The sequence below is a fragment of the Limanda limanda genome, chromosome 4 (genome assembly GCF_963576545.1).
Source record: "Limanda limanda chromosome 4, fLimLim1.1, whole genome shotgun sequence".
Taxonomy (NCBI): Eukaryota; Metazoa; Chordata; class Actinopteri; order Pleuronectiformes; family Pleuronectidae; genus Limanda; species Limanda limanda.
In genome coordinates, this window is record NC_083639.1 from 32,373,590 (window position 1) to 32,395,147 (window position 21,558).

The 21,558-nt window shown below is 43.5% G+C and overlaps 2 protein-coding genes across 2 annotated transcripts in view; one reads left to right on the plus strand and one right to left on the minus strand.

Annotated features, from left to right (window-relative positions):
- Positions 1-15,361, plus strand: part of LOC133000213 (E3 ubiquitin-protein ligase RNF123) — a 56,441-nt gene extending 41,080 nt beyond the window's left edge. The window contains exons 37-40 of the mRNA XM_061070082.1: positions 2,224-2,447; positions 8,102-8,196; positions 12,729-12,814; positions 13,191-15,361. Of these exons, the coding sequence (XP_060926065.1) occupies positions 2,224-2,447; positions 8,102-8,196; positions 12,729-12,814; positions 13,191-13,287 (502 nt within the window). The 3' untranslated portion in view covers positions 13,288-15,361. The remainder of the gene's footprint in view (positions 1-2,223; positions 2,448-8,101; positions 8,197-12,728; positions 12,815-13,190) is intronic.
- LOC133000189 (GTPase IMAP family member 9-like) lies at positions 14,675-19,457 on the minus strand. Its single transcript, XM_061070054.1, has 4 exons — positions 19,439-19,457; positions 17,544-18,363; positions 16,771-16,785; positions 14,675-14,729 (listed from the first exon to the last, which is right to left on the minus strand). The coding sequence occupies exons 1-4, from the start codon at positions 19,455-19,457 to the stop codon at positions 14,675-14,677; spliced, it is 909 nt and encodes a 302-aa protein (XP_060926037.1).
- Positions 19,458-21,558: the final 2,101 nt, after the last annotated feature.

Here is a 21,558-nt window from a genome sequence, read left to right on the forward strand (position 1 = left end):
TGAAATGCTTCATCTGGTTGCCATGGAAACAATGGTATCACTAGCAGCATTAGCACCTTCAGGCGCAGTACTGCACAGTACTACAGAACAATAGTACTACAGAACTACACTACTACAGAACTACAGTACTACAGAACTACAGTACTACAGAACTATAGTACTACAGAACTACAGTACTACAGAACTACACTACTACATAACTACAGTACTACAGAACTATAGTACTACAGAACTACAGTACTACAGAACTATAGTACTACAGAACTACAGTACAACAGAACTATAGTACTACAGAACTACAGTACTACAGAACAACAGTTCTACAGAACTACAGAACTACAGTACTACAGAACTACAGTACTACAGAACTACAGAACTACAGTTCTACAGAACTACAGAACTACAGTTCTACAGAACTACAGTTCTACAGTACTACAGTACTACAAAACTACAGAACTAGAGTTCTACAGAACTAGAGTTCTACAGCTCTACAGAACTACAGAACTACAGTACTACAGAACTACAGTTCTACAGAACTACAGAACTACAGTTCTACAGAACTACAGAACTACAGTTCTACAGAACTAGAGTTCTACAGCTCTACAGAACTACAGAACTACAGTACTACAGAACTACAGCACTACAGTTCTACAGAACTACAGAACTACAGTGCTACAGAACTACAGAACCAAGTTCTACAGAACTACAGAACTACAGCACTACAGAACTACAGTTCTACAGTACTACAGTACTACAGAACTACAGAACCAAGTTCTACAGAACTACAGAACTACAGAACTACAGCACTACAGAACTACAGAACTACAGTTCTACAGAACTACAGTTCTACAGTACTACAGTACTACAGTAGTACAGAACTACAGTTCTACAGTTCTACAGAACTACAGCTCTACAGTTCTACAGAACTACAGAACTACAGTTCTACAGTTCTACAGAACTACAGTTCTACAGAACTACAGAACTACAGTTCTACAGTACTACAGTACTTCAGAACTACAGTTCTACAGTACTACAGAACTACAGTTCTACAGTTCTACAGTTCTACAGAACTACAGTTCTACAGAACTACAGAACTACAGTTCTACAGAACTACAGTTCTACAGAACTACAGAACTACAGTTCTACAGTTCTACAGAACTACAGCTCTACAGTTCTACAGTTCTACAGAACTACAGAACTACAGTACTACAGTACTACAGAACTACAGTTCTACAGCTCTACAGTTCTACAGAACTACAGTTCTACAGTTCTACAGAACTACAGCTCTACAGTTCTACAGTTCTACAGAACTACAGAACTACAGAACTACAGTACTACAGTACTACAGAACTACAGTTCTACAGCTCTACAGTTCTACAGAACTACAGTTCTACAGTTCTACAGAACTACAGCTCTACAGTTCTACAGAACTACAGTTCTACAGTACTACAGTACTACAGAACTACAGTTCTACAGAACTACAGAACTACAGTTCTACAGTACTACAGTACTACAGAACTACAGTTCTACAGTACTACAGAACTACAGTTCTACAGTACTACAGTTCTACAGAACTACAGTTCTACAGAACTACAGAACTACAGTTCTACAGAACTACAGTTCTACAGAACTACAGAACTACAGAACTACAGTTCTACAGTACTACAGTACTACAGAACTACAGCTCTACAGAACTACAGAACTACAGTTCTACAGTTCTACAGAACTACAGCTCTACAGTTCTACAGTTCTACAGAACTACAGAACTACAGAACTACAGAACTACAGTACTACAGTACTACAGAACTACAGTTCTACAGCTCTACAGTTCTACAGAACTACAGAACTACAGAACTACACACTAGTTCAAATGGACCAAATGAACGTCCTGCAGATGCTTCTGTTTCTTCTTCTCTTCGACCTGAGGAACTCCTCCCATGTGTGTATAAATATTCATTGTTTAACTTATTGTAATTTACATACGAGGCAGCTGTGTCTCAGGAAGTGGAGCCAGAAGGTCGGGGGTTCGATCCCCTTAGTCCACTTGCTGAAGTGTCCTTGAGCAAGATGCTGAGCCCCAGTTCCCCCCCGATGAAGAGATCCTCCAGTGGTCATCAACACTGAAGAGATCTGAATAGATACAGACCTGGATCTGGATCAGGTGTTTGCAGATTGAAGTGAATTGACACCAGATGTTTAATGAGTTTCTCCCCCCCCCCTCAGGATATCTCGCGCTGCCGGCGTCCTGCTGTCCGACCCCTGCTTCCAGCTCCACTCCATCCAGCACCTGTTGGGAGAGGGGGCGGAGCCCTCCAGATCCTTACCTGCTGCCGCCCCCCCCGCTCGTCCAGTAGTCGGATCTCTGGGGTCGGGTGTGGCCCCTCCCATCCCCTCAGCCGCAGGAAACCCAGGATCGACCGAGCGAAAGCACTTCTCTCTGCACGCATGTGAGTAACAGACACGTGACCATGTGACCATGTGACCGTGTGACCGTGTGACCATGTGACCGTGTGACCATGTGACCGTGTGACCATGAGACCATGAGACCATGTGACCATGTGACCATGTGACCATGAGACCATGTGACCATGTGACCGTGTGACCATGAGACCGTGTGACCGTGTGACCGTGTGACCGTGTGACCATGTGACCATGTGACCATGTGACCATGTGACCATGAGACCATGAGACCATGTGACCATGTGACCATGTGACCATGAGACCATGAGACCATGAGACCATGTGACCATGTGACCATGAGACCATGTGACCATGAGACCATGTGACCATGTGACCATGTGACCATGTGCCCATGTGACCATGAGACCATGTGACCATGTGACCATGTGACCATGTGACCATGTGACCATGTGACCGTGTGACCATGTGACAGATCAGCTGATGAACAGTGTGAACGTGACCTTTCACATCTGTGTTTGTCTTTCATTCCTAATCTCCCGTCCCTCCAGAGTCTGTGAAGCTTCAACCCGTTAGTCACCGTGAGTCTCGTGTGGTCGGACGCCTCACGCCACGTGTGACCACACGAGACTCACGGGTTAAAGCTTCTCTCGTCTTCAGGAAGACCATCAGATTCAGGATTTAATGAATTGATATCAGATCAGTCAAATAAAGATCATCAATCAAAAGACAGGTTTATTAAATAGCTGGTTCCGTGTGTGACTCCGACATGCAGCCGCAGCAAAAGGCTGAGAAGCTCCGAGCTGAGCACCACAGGGGGTCGCCCGGCCGCCGCGGCGTCCTGCTCTGTTGTCGTGGAAACACAGGACGTTTCCATGACCACCTTGCATGTGGCCTCATCTGGGCCGTGTGTGTGTGTGTGTGTGTGTGTGTGTGTGTGTGTGTGTGTGTGTGTGTGTGTGTGTGTGTGTGTGTGTGTGTGTGTGTGTGTGTGTGTGTGTGTGTGTGTGTGTGTGTGTGTGTGTGTGTGTGTGTGTGGAGGTCATTTTATGTTGTTGTCAGCACATAAATAGTGAGCAGTGGATTTTCAGGATGTGACATCACTTCCTATTGGTGTCCAATCAGAGAAATCACTTTCTGAAGATGTTTTTTTTATTTCCTTCAGTATCACAGTGATCCAGTGAGTTTAGCTGCTCTTATTTTGAAATGACCAGTTGACGAGAAACAGGAAGTCATTGTGGCTGTGGTGGTGAAGGGCGTGGTCAGCTGTTCAACAACACAACACAACACTGGAGCCTGGTCTAACATTGTGGCAGAATAATGATGCTTATTGTGTGCGTGTATGTATGTATGTGTGTGTGTGTGTGTGTGTGTGTGTGTGTGTGTGTGTGTGTGTGTGTGTGTGTGTGTGTGTGTGTGTGTGTGTGTGTGTGTGTGTGTGTGTGTGTGTGTGTGTGTGTGTGTGTGTGTGTGTGTGTGTGTGTGTGTGTGTAGCACTCAGATCTTCAGTCCTTAATGTTTTATGGATGAGATGGTGCTCAGTAGTTTCTTTTAAATCAAGACACTGTGCTTCACAGTCTCGTTAGCTGACTGCGGATATGTTTCTTTGGTTAGCAGGGTTAGCATGGTTAGCATGGTTAGCAGGGTTAGCATGGTTAGCAGGGTTAGCAGGGATAGCATGGTTAGCAAGGTTAGCATGGTTAGCAGAGTTAGCATGGTTAGCATGGTTACCATGGTTAGCAGAGTTAGCATGGTTAGCATGGTTAGCTGGGTTAGCATGGTTAGCATGGTTAGCATGGTAAGCTGGGTTAGCATGGTTAGCATGGTTAGCAGGGTTAGCAGGGTTAGCATGGTTAGCATGGTTAGCAGGGTTAGCATGGTTAGCAGGGTCAGCTGGGTTAGCAGGGTTAGGGTTTTACTTCCAGCTGCTTCAGAATCCAGAGAAACTTTATTGATCCTCTGAATTCTTTCATTACACAGTTTGTGTTTCTGCTGCGTCAGCGTCTCCTTTGGTTAATGAAGGAGTTTAATCACAGAGCTGCAGGTCACGTGACCAGGAGGACGTGTGAGCTAGGAACACGTCAGAAACACACGTGTCTGACGTGTCATCATCTTCAGTTCACTGAGTGACAGATGTTTCATGTTCTTATGAGAATGTTCAGATCATGAGATGAATGAGACCATGAGTCAGACCAGAGAATCACAATCTGTCCACTGAGGTGAGGACCTCATTATCTGGTGAGAAGACGGAGACGTGTCTGAAGATGTTTGAACCTCGATCACGAGTCCACCTGTCCCTCCATGGGTTAGGGTTAGAAGAAGATCAATCCCTCGGCTGCGCTCAGGGATTCATCAGCTCGGTTCTCTCGGTGGCTTCAGGTCGTTTCACCAGATCCTCGTCACTCGTTCATCTCGACGACGTGTTGGACATGATAAACTTCCTGCAAACATCAAAGAGAACCTTCTTCCTGTGGTGACCTGTGGTGACCTGTGGTGACCTGTTGTGACCTGTGGTGACCTGTGGTGACCTGTGGTCCTGGTGAAGTGTTGAGGGAAGATGTTCATCTGCAAGTGCTGAGAAGAAACTCACTTTGCTCTGGTTCCCGTTCATTTATTCATCTCTCTCTCTCTCTCTCTCTCTTCTCTCACCCTCTCACTTGATGTCTTTCGATTTGTCTTTCCATTTACTCCCCCTCCGCCCCCCCCCCCCCTGCACTCAGACAGATCCTCTTTCAGCCGAGGAGTGGAAACACCTCGGCCTGTGAAATTGGCTCGTTGCTCTGCAGTGATTTCCATCACTGCTCATGGGATGAAAACGTCCACAGGGAGACATTTGTCTCAAGCAGAAGCTCCTCTCTGGAAACTTCTGTCCTGCTGTCCTCGCCTGACGGGTGAAATGTCTCTGTAATGAGGACATGTCCTGTCCCATCACCTCATAGAGGGGGGGGGGGGGAGTCGAGCTGCTAAACGTCAAAGTGAAACAACTTGATCTGTTTCTCACTGAGCAGTAAACGAAGTGTCTCACGTCCCGGGGCCTTAACGACCTCAGTGTTGGAGACGAGCGTCTTGGCTTCAGACGCGTTGTCACTTCCTGTCCTCACACCTGCTGGAGGTCGGCACGTCCACTGCTCTGGTGACGACATCCTCAGGTCTCTTCCTGATTGGTTCTCGTCAGTCACATGACTCGTCTACCGGGGGTGAACACAAAGCGTCTCTAACAGTTCCACCATGACATTCGCTTCCTGTTTACACCACATGACCAGTGAACGGTCATGTGACGTGTGTTGTCATGTGTGTTCGTGTGGACGCAGCTGGCTTTAGTTTTATAATGAGCAGCTTCAGTAATGAGAGGGGGCGTCTCCGTCCTCTGAGGCCCCGCCCCCGTCCTCCATCACCCAGCTCACTGTGTACCGGCGCCTCCTGCAGGTTCCGCTCTGAAAAGTCCTTCCTGGAAGTTGGGTCTGGGGGTCAGGGGTGATAGGGGTCGAGGGTCAAACAGGAAGTGTACGATGACTGCGGTTGTGAAGTTAATGAAGATCTGTTTCTCACCTGTTTACTTGAATCATCTGTGGTTAGTGTTCTGAGCTTCAGCTGCAACAGGATCTGTGAAGAGTCGTGTGTCCAGATTCAGATTCAGACTCAGACTCTGACTCAGACTCAGATTCAGACTCAGACTCAGACTCAGACTCAGACTCAGATTCAGTTTCAGACTCAGACTCAGACTCTGACTCTGACTCAGATTCAGACTCAGATTGAGATTCAGACTCAGATTCAGACTCAGATTCAGACTCAGATTCAGATTCAGACTCAGACTCAGATTCAGATTCAGATTCAGACTCAGACTCAGACTCAGATTCAGACTCAGACTCAGACTCAGATTCAGATTCAGACTCAGATTCAGACTCAGACTCAGACTCAGATTCAGACTCAGATTCAGATTCAGACTCAGACTCAGATTCAGATTCAGACTCAGATTCAGACTCAGATTCAGACTCAGACTCAGATTCAGATTCAGACTCTGACTCTGACTCTGACTCAGATTCAGACTGAGACTCAGATTCAGACTCAGATTGAGATTCAGACTCAGACTCAGATTCAGACTCAGATTCAGATTCAGACTCAGACTCAGATTCAGACTCAGACTCAGACTCAGATTCAGACTCAGACTCAGATTCAGATTCAGACTCAGACTCAGACTCAGATTCAGACTCAGACTCAGATTCAGACTCAGACTCAGATTCAGACTCAGACTCAGATTCAGACTCTGACTCTGTCTCGGACTCAGACTCAGACTCAGACTCAGACTCAGACTCAGACTCTGACTCAGACTCAGACTCAGATTCAGACTCAGACTCAGACTCAGAGTCAGACTCAGATTCAGACTCAGACTCAGACTCAGAGTCAGAGTCAGATTCAGATTCAGACTCACACTCTGACTCTGACTCTGACTCTGACTCTGTCTCAGACTCAGACTCTGACTCAGACTCAGACTCAGACTCAGATTCAGACTCAGATTCAGACTCAGATTCAGACTCAGACTCAGATTCAGACTCAGACTCAGACTCAGACTCAGATTCAGATTCAGACTCAGACTCAGACTCAGATTCAGACTCAGATTCAGACTCAGACTCAGATTCAGACTCAGACTCAGACTCAGATTCAGACTCAGACTCAGATTCAGATTCAGACTCAGACTCAGATTCAGACTCAGATTCAGACTCAGACTCAGACTCAGATTCAGATTCAGACTCAGACTCAGACTCTGACTCTGACTCTGACTCTGACTCTGACTCAGATTCTGACTCAGACTCAGACTCAGACTCAGACTCAGATTCAGATTCAGATTCAGACTCAGACTCAGATTCAGACTCAGACTCAGATTCAGATTCAGACTCAGACTCAGACTCAGATTCAGACTCAGATTCAGATTCAGACTCAGACTCAGACTCTGACTCAGACTCAGATTCAGACTCAGACTCAGATTCAGACTCAGACTCTGACTCTGACTCTGACTCTGACTCAGACTCAGATTCAGACTCAGACTCAGATTCAGACTCAGACTCAGATTCAGACTCAGATTCAGATTCAGACTCAGACTCTGATTCAGATTCAGACTCAGACTCTGATTCAGACTCAGACTCTGACTCTGACTCTGACTCAGACTCAGATTCAGACTCAGATTCAGATTCAGATTCAGATTCAGACTCAGATTCAGACTCAGATTCAGATTCAGACTCTGACTCTGACTCTGACTCAGATTCAGACTCAGATTCAGACTCAGATTCAGACTCAGATTCAGACTCAGATTCAGACTCAGACTCAGACTCAGATTCAGATTCAGACTCAGATTCAGACTCAGACTCAGATTCAGACTCAGACTCAGACTCAGACTCAGATTCAGACTCAGACTCAGATTCAGACTCAGACTCAGACTCAGATTCAGACTCAGACTCAGGTCAGTGACTCTCGTCGACGCTTCAGCTTCAAATAAAGAGAAGTTAGTTTGAGAGTTCCAGCCGTTCAGTCTGAATTGTGGTCGTCAGGAAAGGTCAACAACGAGCGACCCGACAGGAAGTGACATCATAAAGTCATCAGGCTGCTCACATGTCCAGGAACATGGACAGAACACGTCAGAGCAGGAAGTGAGGTGTGTTAATGCGTCTCTCTGTGGTTCCTCCCACAGACACCGACTACATCAGCGAGGAGGAGAAGCACAAGGTGGAGCTGATGCTGGCGTTTCTCACGGAGGAATCCAAACAGGCGGCGGCGAGCACAGCTGTAAGTACAAACACCGCCAGGCAGCCATCTTGGATCCCCCCTGCCGTCAGATACTGTTACACAAGCTACATTTAAACATGTCAAATATGATGATGATTGGCTTATTGGGTAGAAGGGGCGGGACCTGTGTCTGGCTTCTCTGGTTTGTTGTGGATGACATCAGAGGTGATGACATCATCAGGAAGTAATGTCACACAGAGTCAGATCACCGTGTCTCCGCCCCTCTTCACCTCTGCAGCGCCCCCTGTGGAGGCTTTAGTCTTCTGTCTTGTCCTTTGTCCAAAGTGAGTTTGGTGAAGGACACGTTGTCCTCTTCAGGGACAGAAGCTCCAGTGACTCAGCAGTTTGACCGTCGTCCTTCAGAAACCACTTCCTGCTCCTCCTCTGCAGAGGAAACCTGATCCTCCTCGTGCACTCACCACACAGACATGCATTATGGATGAGGGAGACACACACACACACACACAGAGCTGCAGCGTGGGTGTTGTTGTAATGGACGTCAGATTGTGTTGTTGTCGTCAGACTGTATGAACGAGAAAACACACAATCTGAGGTTTGTTTCCACAAACCCACTAATGGAGCCTCGCTCTCGCTCTAATGACGGGAAACTTCCTACTGCGTCCGAACAACCACACTCAGCGTCAGCTGGTCCGAGTGTGAGTGAGGCGACAACCAGGCCGTACACAACTGTACACAACTGAACACAACTGAACACAACTGAACACAACTGAACACGACTGTACATGACTGTACACAACTGTACACAACTGAACATGACTGTACACAACTGTACACAACTGAACATGACTGTACACAACTGTACACAATAGTATACAACTGTACACAACTGTACATGACTGTACACAACTTTACACAACAGTACACAACTGTACATGACTGTACACAACTGTAGACAACAGTACACAACTGTACATGACTGTACACAACTGTACACAACTGTATACAACTGTAGACAACAGTACACAACTGTACATGGCTGTCCACAACTGTACACAACTGTATACAGCTGTACACAGCTGTACACAACTGTACATGACTGTATACAACTGTATACGACTGTACACAACTGAACATGACTGTACACAACTGTACACAACAGTAGACAACTGTACACAACTGTACACAACTGTACATGACTGTACACAACTGTACACAACTGTAGACAACAGTACACAACTGTACATGACTGTACACAACTGTACATGGCTGTCCACAACTGTACACAAAGGTACACAATTTAACAGAGCAGGACAGAGCAGTACACAACTACACAGCAGTACACAACTACACAGCAGTACACAGCCTCCAGCCTCTAGTGCAGTTCAATCAGTGATGGTTTGAAAAGCTGCTGGAGTCTGAGTCTCAGTTTCCATAAACATGAGCAGAGACAACAGCTGTGATGTAACATGCTCCGTCCCTGTCCTCTACACTAAGGGGGGGGACATGGGGGGACATCCTCTCCTCTCCTCTCCTCTCCTCTCCTCTCCTCTTCTCTCCTCTTTGTTTCTCTCATGATGATATTTGTCCTTCTGTCCTTTACATGTCTTCTACGTTAAGCTGCTTAACTTGTTTTATGTTTCTTCTTTGTCTTTTCGTCTTCACATGACCTCCTTAAGCACCTCCCCCCTCACGTTGAGCTCCTCCTCCTGGACTCAGCTGCTCGTCACTGCCTCTTGTTCATGTGTTTATTGTTTATATAACTGTTTTTTAAATGTCTTTAAAAGCAGGTTCATAAGGTTCATTCGTCAAAGTTAATATTCATTCGTATGTTTTAAAACATGTTGGCAGCTTTAGATGTCTAAAGTCCTGACATGTTCCTCACATGTTCCTCACATGTTCCTCACATGTTCCTCACATGTTCCGCACATGTTCCGCACATGATACCAACATGTTCCTGACATGTTCCTCACATGATAGCAACATGTTCCTGACATGATCCTCACATGTTCCGCACATGATAGCAACACGTTCCTCACATGTTCCTCACATGATACCAACATGATCCTGACATGTTCCTCACATGTTCCTCACATGATAGCAACATGATCCTCACATGATACCAACATGTGCCTCACATCATACCAACATGTTCCTCACATGATACCAAAATGATCCTGACATGTTCCTCACATGATACCAAAATGATCCTGACATGTTCCTCACATGATACCAACATGTTCCTCACATGTTCCTCACATGATACCAACATGTTCCTCACATGATACCAAAATGATCCTGACATGTTCCTCACATGATACCAACATGTTCCTCACATCATACCAACATGTTCCTCACATCATACCAAAATTATCCTGACATGTTCCTCACATGATACCAACATGTTCCTCACATGATACCAAAATGATCCTGACATGTTCCTCACATGATACCAACATGTTCCTCACATGATACCAACATGTTCCTTACATGTTCCTCACATGATACCAACATGTTCCTCACATGATACCAACATGTTCCTTACATGTTCCTCACATGATACCAACATGTTCCTCACATGATACCAAAATGATCCTGACATGTTCCTCACATGATACCAACATGTTCCTCACATGATACCAACATGTTCCTCACATGATACCAAAATGATCCTGACATGTTCCTCACATGATACCAACATGTTCCTCACATCATACCAACATGTTCCTCACATGATACCAAAATGATCCTGACATGTTCCTCACATGTTCCTCACATGATAGCAACATGATCCTCACATGATACCAACATGTGCCTCACATCATACCAACATGTTCCTCACATGATACCAAAATGATCCTGACATGTTCCTCACATGATACCAACATGTTCCTCACATGATACCAACATGTTCCTCACATGTTCCTCACATGATACCAACATGTTCCTCACATGATACCAAAATGATCCTGACATGTTCCTCACATGATACCAACATGTTCCTCACATGATACCAACATGTTCCTCACATGATACCAAAATGATCCTGACATGTTCCTCACATGATACCAACATGTTCCTCACATGATACCAAAATGATCCTGACATGTTCCTCACATGATACCAACATGTTCCTCACATGATACCAACATGTTCCTTACATGTTCCTCACATGATACCAACATGTTCCTCACATGATACCAACATGTTCCTTACATGTTCCTCACATGATACCAACATGTTCCTCACATGATACCAAAATGATCCTGACATGTTCCTCACATGATACCAACATGTTCCTCACATGATACCAAAATGATCCTGACATGTTCCTCACATGATACCAACATGTTCCTCACATGATACCAACATGTTCCTTACATGTTCCTCACATGATACCAACATGTTCCTCACATGATACCAACATGTTCCTCACATGATACCAACATGTTCCTTACATGTTCCTCACATGATACCAACATGTTCCTCACATGATACCAAAATGATCCTGACATGTTCCTCACATGATACCAACATGTTCCTCACATGATACCAAAATAATCCTGACATGTTCCTCACATGTTCCTCACATGATACCAACATGTTCCTCACATGATACCAACATGTTCCTCACATGATACCAAAATAATCCTGACATGTTCCTCACATGTTCCTCACATGATACCAACATGATCCTCACATGATACCAACATGTTCCTCACATGATACCAACATTATCCTCACATGTTCCTCACATGTTCCTCACATGATACCAACATGTTCCTCACATGATACCAACATGATCCTCACATGTTCCTCACATGATACCAACATGTTCCTCACATGATACCAGCATGATCCTCGCATGTTCCTCACATGATACCAACATGTTCCTCACATGATACCAACATGATCCTCACATGTTCCTCACATGATACCAACATGTTCCTCACATGATACCAACATGATCCTCACATGATACCAACATGTTCCTCACATGATACCAACATGATCCTCACATGTTCCTCACATGTTCCTCACATGATACCAACATGTTCCTCACATGATACCAACATGATCCTCACATGTTCCTCACATGATACCAACATGTTCCTCACATGATACCAGCATGATCCTCGCATGTTCCTCACATGATACCAACATGTTCCTCATATGTTCCTCACATGATACCAAAATGATCCTGACATGTGCCTCACATTATACCAACATGTTCCTCACATTATACCAACATGATACCAACATGATCCTCACATGTTCCTCACATGTGCCTCACATGATACCAACATGTTCCTCACATGATACCAACATTTTCCTCACATGATACCAACATGATCCTAACATGTTCCTCACATGATACCAACATGTTCCTCACATGATACCAAAATAATCCTGACATGTTCCTCACATGATACCAAATCATTTTTTTTCTACATTGAACTCATTTCCTTTTCCTCCTTCACCTAAGCTAACTCCCCCCCTGTTCCCAGTCTCTATGCTAAGCTAAGCTAGCTGTTGGTCACTGTCAGCTCAGATGTTTGTTTTGTGTCTCTCAGCCGACGAGTGAAGAAGATCTTTGTCCGATCTGCTACGCCCACTCCATCTCTGCTGTGTTCAAACCCTGTTCACACAAGTCCTGCAAGTGAGTCACAACACACACACACACACAGTGATCTTTTATTGCCATGGTAACAGACGGACACACACCAGGACCTGATCAGCTGATCATGAACAAGTTCACGCTACTTCCTGTGATGAACAGAATCAGTTGATAAAAGCATTTTCACAATAAATGTCCACTTCCTGTCCCAGTGACAATAATGAATTCAACGATGACATTTCTACGACCTCTGACTCTTCACCATGTCCCATCTGTTGACCCGGAGGAGGTGGGGTCTATGACCTGTACCGCAGCCAGACACCAGGGGGCGATGTTGCTTCACTTCATGTTCAGTTGTTGTGTTTGTGGACAGTGATGATGAAACAGATGTTGACCAGTTGTGTGTCTTTGTGTTCAGAGCCTGTATCAACCAACACCTGATGAACAACAAGGACTGCTTCTTCTGCAAAGCCACAATCACTGGAGTGGACGACTACAACAAGCCAGCCTCCTAACACACACAGACACACACAGAGACACATAGACACACACACAGACACACACAGAGACAGAGACACAAAGACACACACACAGAGACAGACACACACAAAGACAGAGACACATAGACACACACACAGAGACAGACACACACAGAGACAGAGACACAAAGACACACACACAGAGACAGACAGACAGAGACACATAGACACACACACAGTGACAGAGACACAAAGACACACACACAGAGACAGACACACACAGAGACTGAGACACATAGACACACACACAGAGACAGACACACACAGAGACACATAGACACACACACAGTGACAGAGACACAAAGACACACACACAGAGACAGACACACACAGAGACAGAGACACATAGACACACATACAGAGACAGACACACACAGACCCACACACAGAGACAGACGGACACACAAAGAGAGACACACAGACACAAACAGAGACACATAGACACACACACAAAGACAGAGACACACACATAGATACACACATGTATACACACAGGAAGTCGTACCTTGTGGGTTTTTGATGAACATGTACATGATCAAAACATCTGGAGTTTCTGACTGTGACTTTAAAACGTTGATACTTTAACGATGACTCTGAACCCACAGGACAACTCACTGGTAAACGGAAGGGGGGGGGGGGTTTGTAAGAATCTGTTGTTCTTGAGAAGATCAAACGAACCTCAGTTCAACTTTGACTTCACTAAAAATAACCTCAAGTCCTGAATAAGTCGATTTTCTACAAACTGTTGTGATCGAGCTCCAGATCAAGTCATGGGATTGTTTATCGTAAAGTTTCTTTCTTAATGAACTGATGGTGATCTGTTTATACCGCAGCCACACACCAGGGGGCGACCCAGGACCTGTCATGTCCTCCATCTTTATTTTCAGTCTGTGATTTTAGCAAAAAAACATGTAACGTCCCTGAACAGTGAGTTTCTAATGTCGGACGATGAATTCTTAAACTTGTGTTTTTGTTTCTGTCGATTTTCACTTTAAAAGTTTGTTGTGTTTGATTTTGTTTGTTTGACAAATTAAAATTAAAATAATTCTCATTGAATGAAGAAAACTAAGGAAACTGAAAAGGGAAAAGAGACATTGAAATCATTTGTTGATGTCATGAGTTTCAAATAGGTTTAAATCATTAAATGAGAAAAAGAAAAGTTTAAAACAAACAAACTATTAAAATTTTAAATGTTTATTATCCAATTTAAATTTCAGTTTCCTTTTTCTTCTAACAATTAGTTATAAGCTCATTATCCTGAGTTTTCATTACTTTTTATTTCTGGGTAAAATTGAGCGAATGTATTTAAACGTTGAATTCCTCGTTTTTTTAACGAGATCATAAAACCTGAAGCTGCAGTTTTTCATTTGATCGTTGACTCTGGGTTCGGGTTCGGGTTGATCTGGGTTCGGGTTGATCTGGGTTCGGGTGGATCTGGGTTCGGGTTGATCTGGGTTCGGGTTGATCTGGGTTAGGGTTGACCTGGGTTAGGGTTGATCTGGGTTTGGGTTGATCTGGGTTCGGGTTGATCTGCGTTCGGGTTGATCTGGGTTAGGGTTGATCTGGGTTAGGGTTTGGGTTAGGATTGATCTGGGTTAGGGTTGATCCGGGTTCGGGTTGATCTGGGTTCGGGTTGATCTGGGTTAGGGTTGATCTGGGTTCGGGTTGATCTGGGTTTGGGTTGATCCGGGTTCGGGTTGATCCGGGTTAGGGTTGATCCGGGTTAGGGTTGATCTGGGTTTGGGTTGATCCGGGTTCTGGTTGATCTGGGTTCGGGTTGATCTGGGTTCGGGTTGATCTGGCCTGTGATTGTTTCTCGGACCAGGAAGTGACGGTGGTACTCTACAGTATTTAACGCATGTTTGTGGGTAAACGTCGGGCTAGCGTTAGCGATAGCACTGACAAATATTCTTGTTTCTGTTTGGCCGTGTTTCGGGGAACGAGGGATGAACAGAGGATTTCAGAGAAGGAGGAAACTCTTGCTTTTCGTTTCCTCTTGTTGAGTTCACATATATCGACGATGTAACTGTATTAAATTATTTATCCTGAACTGATGCGTCTGCTGCTTTGTTCTTTATCTTTTTGTGGTCGTCAATATTTGTAGTATTTAAAGTATTTACAGTGTTTCCTCTTTATTAGTAACATTATGTCTCCACTCCGTCAAAGTGACCTCATGAATCTGGAATCATACGTAGAAACTGAACCAGTTCAGTAATCCAGTTTGTTTTAAATTCATCAGTAGATTATAATTAAGAATCAAGAAGCTGCTAATTTCACTTCCTCTTCTGTTGAGAAATGAAATCTGTCGAGATGTGAAAGCATCAAACATTTGAAGAAGGAAACAAACAGAAGACAAGTGAAGGAGGATTCTAACAGGACTTTGTCTCCACCTAGTGGCCACAAGCCGCTTACACACCTTTAATAACATTTTCACAAATTCACTCAATGATTCAATAATAACAATAAACTTTGGCTCAAATCTGAAACTAACCATCGATTACATTAAATAATTCTATAAAGAAACAAATAATAAAAGCTTTTTTATAAAGATGTGTTTTGAGAAGTAGATTAAACAGGAAATTGATGCTGCAAGTTTCTCATAATTATAACTTATAATTTATAACTATATCTATTATATCTAACTATTTATAATAGCATCTTCATCATCAGAGATGAAACCTGAAGGTGCACAAGGTCCCCCCCCCGTGTGTGTGTGTGTGCGTGTGCGTGTGCGTGTGCGTGTGTGTGTGTGTGTGGTTACAGGAGCACACTCTGCTCCGGCCTTTGTTGTTATTAATATAAAATAATTTTATATTAATATTGATATATTCATTTTTAATAAAATAAAAAATAAAATAAAATGAAAATGAAAATAATACATGAAGAGGTTGTTTGATTGTTTAATTTGATAGTAGCTTCACTCTTTACGTGGGGGGGACTCAGCTCGAGAAGAAGAACAAAGAAGAAGAGTTAAAAAGTTGTTGATAATGAAAAGATCAAGCTGCTGTGGTTCTGCAGATCAAGTCAAACTGGTTCCATCATCCAAACTGTGTAGACTTGACCTCCTGGATCACTTCAGCAGGTCGAGACTCTGCAGGATCATCGTGTCTCACTGGGACTCAAAGGACCTGTGGAGTTAATCAAGTCAACTTGGGCACAGAGACCCAGGTTTTGACTTGTTAGGATTAACCCTGTCATGAAATTCATCAAACAGAGAGAAGCGCTTCATCTTCTGAAATCACTCGTCCACTCCACATTTTTACATTTTTTATTCCAACACAAAATAAATTGTGTTAAATCTGGTTCGAGCAAAGAAAATGGGAAAAAGGAAACGGAGACGAGACAGGGATGACATAAATTAAATAATTCTCAAGGCCGTTCAAGATGAGAAAGACACAAATACACAAATACCACATTTTCCTCAGAGCATTTACATCTGTGTCTCACCCTCTGTCTCACCTGTGTCTCACATACCTGGAGACCAACCACACCAGAACAGAGAAAGATACATGATTATGATCTGAATGTTCATATGATAAGATGCCAGTGGAACAGCAGGTTGTGGGTTAGTGGAACGATAACTGGTTTATAACAGGTCTCAGTGTTACTGGTTGTAGAAAGATGGAAATAAGAACAGGAGCTTTTTGTATTTAACAACTACTCAAGATGGTGGACATAGGCCAAAAAATCATATTCTATTCATATTGATCCAAAGTTTTTATGATAGAATAATTTAAGCTAATCAGGTCCAGAGTCTTCTCCGGTTTTAAATCACATATTACACATATGACATGTGTGACGTCATTAATCACGTGAGTAGTGATTAGTAAAACCATCTCCTGGGAAAGAGGATACATTCTCTGATAAACATTAGGATCAAATCAAAGTTAAAGTGTTTCCATGCTTATGTTCAGGGGGGGGGGGGGGGGGTCAGGTCATTGGGTTGTCCCTCTGTCCGTCGGTCCGTTGGTACGCCACATTCTGGACATCTCAAATACACCCTGAGGTAATTTCTTCACACTTTGTACAAAATGTCACTTACACTCAATCAATCAATCAATCAAATTTTATTTGTATAGCCAATATTCACAAATTACAGATCACTCAAGGTCACTCTGACCTTACAAACATGATTAAATACTGTTTTATTGATTAGATTTTTGAATTTGTATCTATTTTCATTTGCAATTAGCTGATGAATCCTTGATATTTAATATCACTGTATGACGCACTTTTTGTTCTTCACTGCATCCACTATTGCTCCCACCGTAGCTCCAATTGCCGCCCCAACCGGCCCAAACAAAGCCCCAATAGTTGCTCCAAAAAGGACTCCGGATTCATGTAATGCCACATGTTCCTTTGCTTCAGATCTTGCTTCATCCCGGTCCTTCTGTGGATCATCCTTCAGAAGCTCATTCATCTTTTTTTGAACAGCTTTCTCAGCCTCTTGGAACATCTCGTTGGTGTAGTATCTTCCTCCATTTCTCTGAACCATTGTGTTGATCTTCTTCAGCAGCTCATGGACCTGAGCAGGTTCTTTATTTCTGTTGTTAAAAACATGGAATCCTCCTTTGCACTGATCGAGGAAGGCTTTGAGAGCCTTATTTTTATCAATGACGGTTTTTATGGTGACGCCGTCTGCCTCCAGATCGTCTCCACGGGTGAACAGAGCCATGGTGTAACATGCAGCCTGTTCTCCAAACAGCTTCTGAAGGATTTTCACTGTTTCTTCTTCTTCTTTAGTGAATCTGTCTGCCTTGAGGATGATCAGGAACACATGAGGTCCAGGAGTAGCGTATGAGATGCACTTAGCGATTTCTGCTGTCACCTGCTCTTCACTCAGCTCGGTGTCAAACAGACCTGGAGTATCGATAACCTCCAGTTTTTGGTCCTGAACCTCCCCTGATTCTCTCTGACACACTATCGTCACGGAGGCAGAACAAACTGATGATTTAAAAGCCTTCTTCTTCTTCATTAAGATGGTGTTTCCTACTGCACTTTTCCCAGCTCCAGTTTTCCCAATAAGAACCATCCTGAGAGAGTCCTTTGGATCTGATGGAGAATTTCAAACACATGAACAAACTTTAAGTCATCAATCAATGTTTTAAACCACATTTACAATCACAATGTGTCTCATCAGGCTTCACAAGGTGCAACTTCGTGCACACGGTGTTTAAACACCCTAACCCTGTCTAATAAACTCAAACAAACATACGTGTCCTAAAGACCTGTGATCACTGCTGGTGTTTATTGTTAAAGTGCAAAGTGAGCCCAGGTCAGAGGGAAGTGAGGCGGAAACCAACTCCGACACATACAGGTCGACCGGACCTTTAATGAGCGTCGGTTCTGATCCTGGAGCAGCGCTGGTTCTAATGATGCAGCAGCAGCACATCGCAAAGACAATGAACTGAGCAGAAAACATGAATCGATTCTGTTATGTCCCTGCCTCGATGCACAGTCGCTCACTTCCGTGAGACAGGCGGCTGTCCCCGCAGCCGCTAGACCACGGCTTCCCTGCTCTGTTGAGCCCCGCCCACAATCTGTATCTCATAATTATGGGATACTAAGTCATAATTATGAGATACTATACTCTATTACTATACTATAATTAGTTAAGGTTGGAGAAGGAAGAGGCGTTCAGGAGTGGAGTCAGAGTCAGGTTTATAGAGTCGAAATACAGGTTTAGCAAAGAGGTGAGAGAAGCTAAACGTCTGTACTCTGAGAAACTCCAACACCAGTTCGCATTGTGGACGGGTGTTGGAAAATTCCAGGTAGGTGTAAACCTACTTGGCAATAAATACATTCTGATTCTGATTCTGATAATGAGATACTAAGTCATAATTATGAGATACAGATTTTTATTTTCTTCATCACAGTGGCGGAAATGGGCTTCCGTAGAGGCAGACCGGACCGTCTTGCTGGAGCATTTTAAAGTGAAACGTTAGAAACGGTTTTTCCTCCAGTCGTTATGGTCTCCATCAAATCAGACCCATTCTGTTCAGACTCAGGTTTAATGTTTTAATTGGAGTAAATACTTGACTGTTGTAAATCTCATTCATTGGAAAAGAGGAAGTTAAAAAGAGAAAGAGAAAAGATAAGAATATAAATCCAGTAAAGTTTTACTCACTAGTTTGTTCCTTGGACATGTTTGATAGTGAAGTCTCGTCAAAGTCCAAGTGAAGTTTCCTTCTTCTTCAGGTCTTTATGGGTTCGGGGTTAAGCGCTTGTCCAATCACACCTGGTTTGTGTTGATGACGTACGTTCAAAGCCTCGCGAGACGGCCGTACCACGTGACTGCTTCAGGAAATTGGTCGCGGTTTAGGTTTGCGATTCGAAATATAAGGGGAATAATCACTTTAATCAGCAGACGCCTCTTACGAGAAACAAGTCTCACAAGTTACTTACAAGGAAACTAAAGATTAGGTTTCGATCAAAACAGCTCAAAAAATAGTCCAGGAAGTGAAAGCTATTTTATCTGAGACACACCTTGGATTCGTTCCATGCAGGAACTCTACGCAGCTGAGAGCGGGGGGGGACATCCAAATGATCCTGTAAGGTGACACACTGAGTTCTATGGAAGAGCACAAGTGACATAGAAATGGTGAACAAACACATGAATTAATGCATTTATTTACAAATTAATTGAAGAATCAATCAATGAATAGAGTATGTTGTAAAGTTGATCCTTTTTAGATTCGATATTTTCACTGGCAATGAGAAAGAATTATAAAAATAACCGTGACACTTGTTCACAGTGATGTCTCATCTGTGGATCATACATGTACACGTACAGTTCACCCATACATGTGTTTGTTTTCTCTCATGTGTAGACTATTTTTTATTGTTACGTTATTCATCTAAAAAGAAATAAAATCCCACAGGAACTGATTGGTGCAATAGAATCATTATTATTCCGTGTTTAGTTGATGGAGGTCGATCGAGGCTTTGCAGGATCCATGTTGGAGCCTTCAGTCAAACTTCCTGCTCCTTTTAGACGGAGTATAGTCAAGTTATTGTTAAAAAATAAGACTTTTTTACCAGTATTTGATTCTCTGTTAAAGAGTCTTGAGGCTTCACTTTGACCTCCTGATACCCTCTCAGTGATCAAACATGAGACATTGGACGGTCTTATTTCGTGCAACAGCCACCTTTCAAACATATTTCAAAGCAACTCGGGAACATCGCTAAAAGGTTTATTGGAATAAAGGTTGGACATTTGTAAACAGGAGGTAGCTCGGTGAAGCACCTGGTATGGGAGGACGTCTCTGTCCGGCCGTCTGTCCTCCAGGAACCTTCAATGCCGTCTAGATCAGGGACAGATGCTGGATTCCATATTCAGATGTCAATACGAAATCTCGCCTAGGGCTCCAACATTGCCAGGTCCGGCCCTGTTTCAAAAGGTGTCTGTTGTGTTGAAAAGAACTCAGATACAACACTAACACCTCGCTATAGAGCCTGCATGAAAACAAGGAGACCCTTCGAGGTGGACCAAGCTCAGGGAAGCCATTTAGGATGCAATGATATAAGACAGCACACAAACATAGAATTACATGGGACGTTTGTATTAGACCACATTAATCAATATTTTACATGGGAGTAATGAATGACATCTGTAAATCAATGCGGTTCAGGACTGAAGAATGATGCGGATGAGGCCTTGGTCAATTTGGTGATGGAGGATTCCCAGCCCTTCACTCTTGGGGAGAACATAGGGTTGAAAGCTTGTTCTAGCTTTCAACCTGTTTCCTCCGCTTACGGACTTCAGGTGAGGTCACAGGAGCTTCTCCAACCCTGGGTTCTACTGTGTCTCACATGACAAAGTGTGTGTGTGTGTGTGTGTGTGTGTGTGTGTGTGTGTGTGTGTGTGTGTGTGTGTGTGTGTGTGTAGTGTACAGTCTGGAATCCATTTTTTGAACATGATGGAAAGAAGCATCACTGGCTGCCGTACCAACATCCTGATTGTGAATACACCTTTTATACACAAACACGCAGCGTGTTTAGTGTGTGTGTACTTTAAGTAAAAGTTACTTAGTTACTTCCAACAACTTGATGGGGGCCGTTCCTATAGTAGATTTTTTTTTTTTTTATAAACATTTTTATTGATTTGACATTTGCAGTGGACAATACAATCAAAGACAGTTTCATTTCCATTTTGTATAACCCCATGCCCATCCCACCCATCCCAGAGACATTTTAACAACAGTACAACATACCAGATCGGTTTTAGATAACACGACATACAGAAAA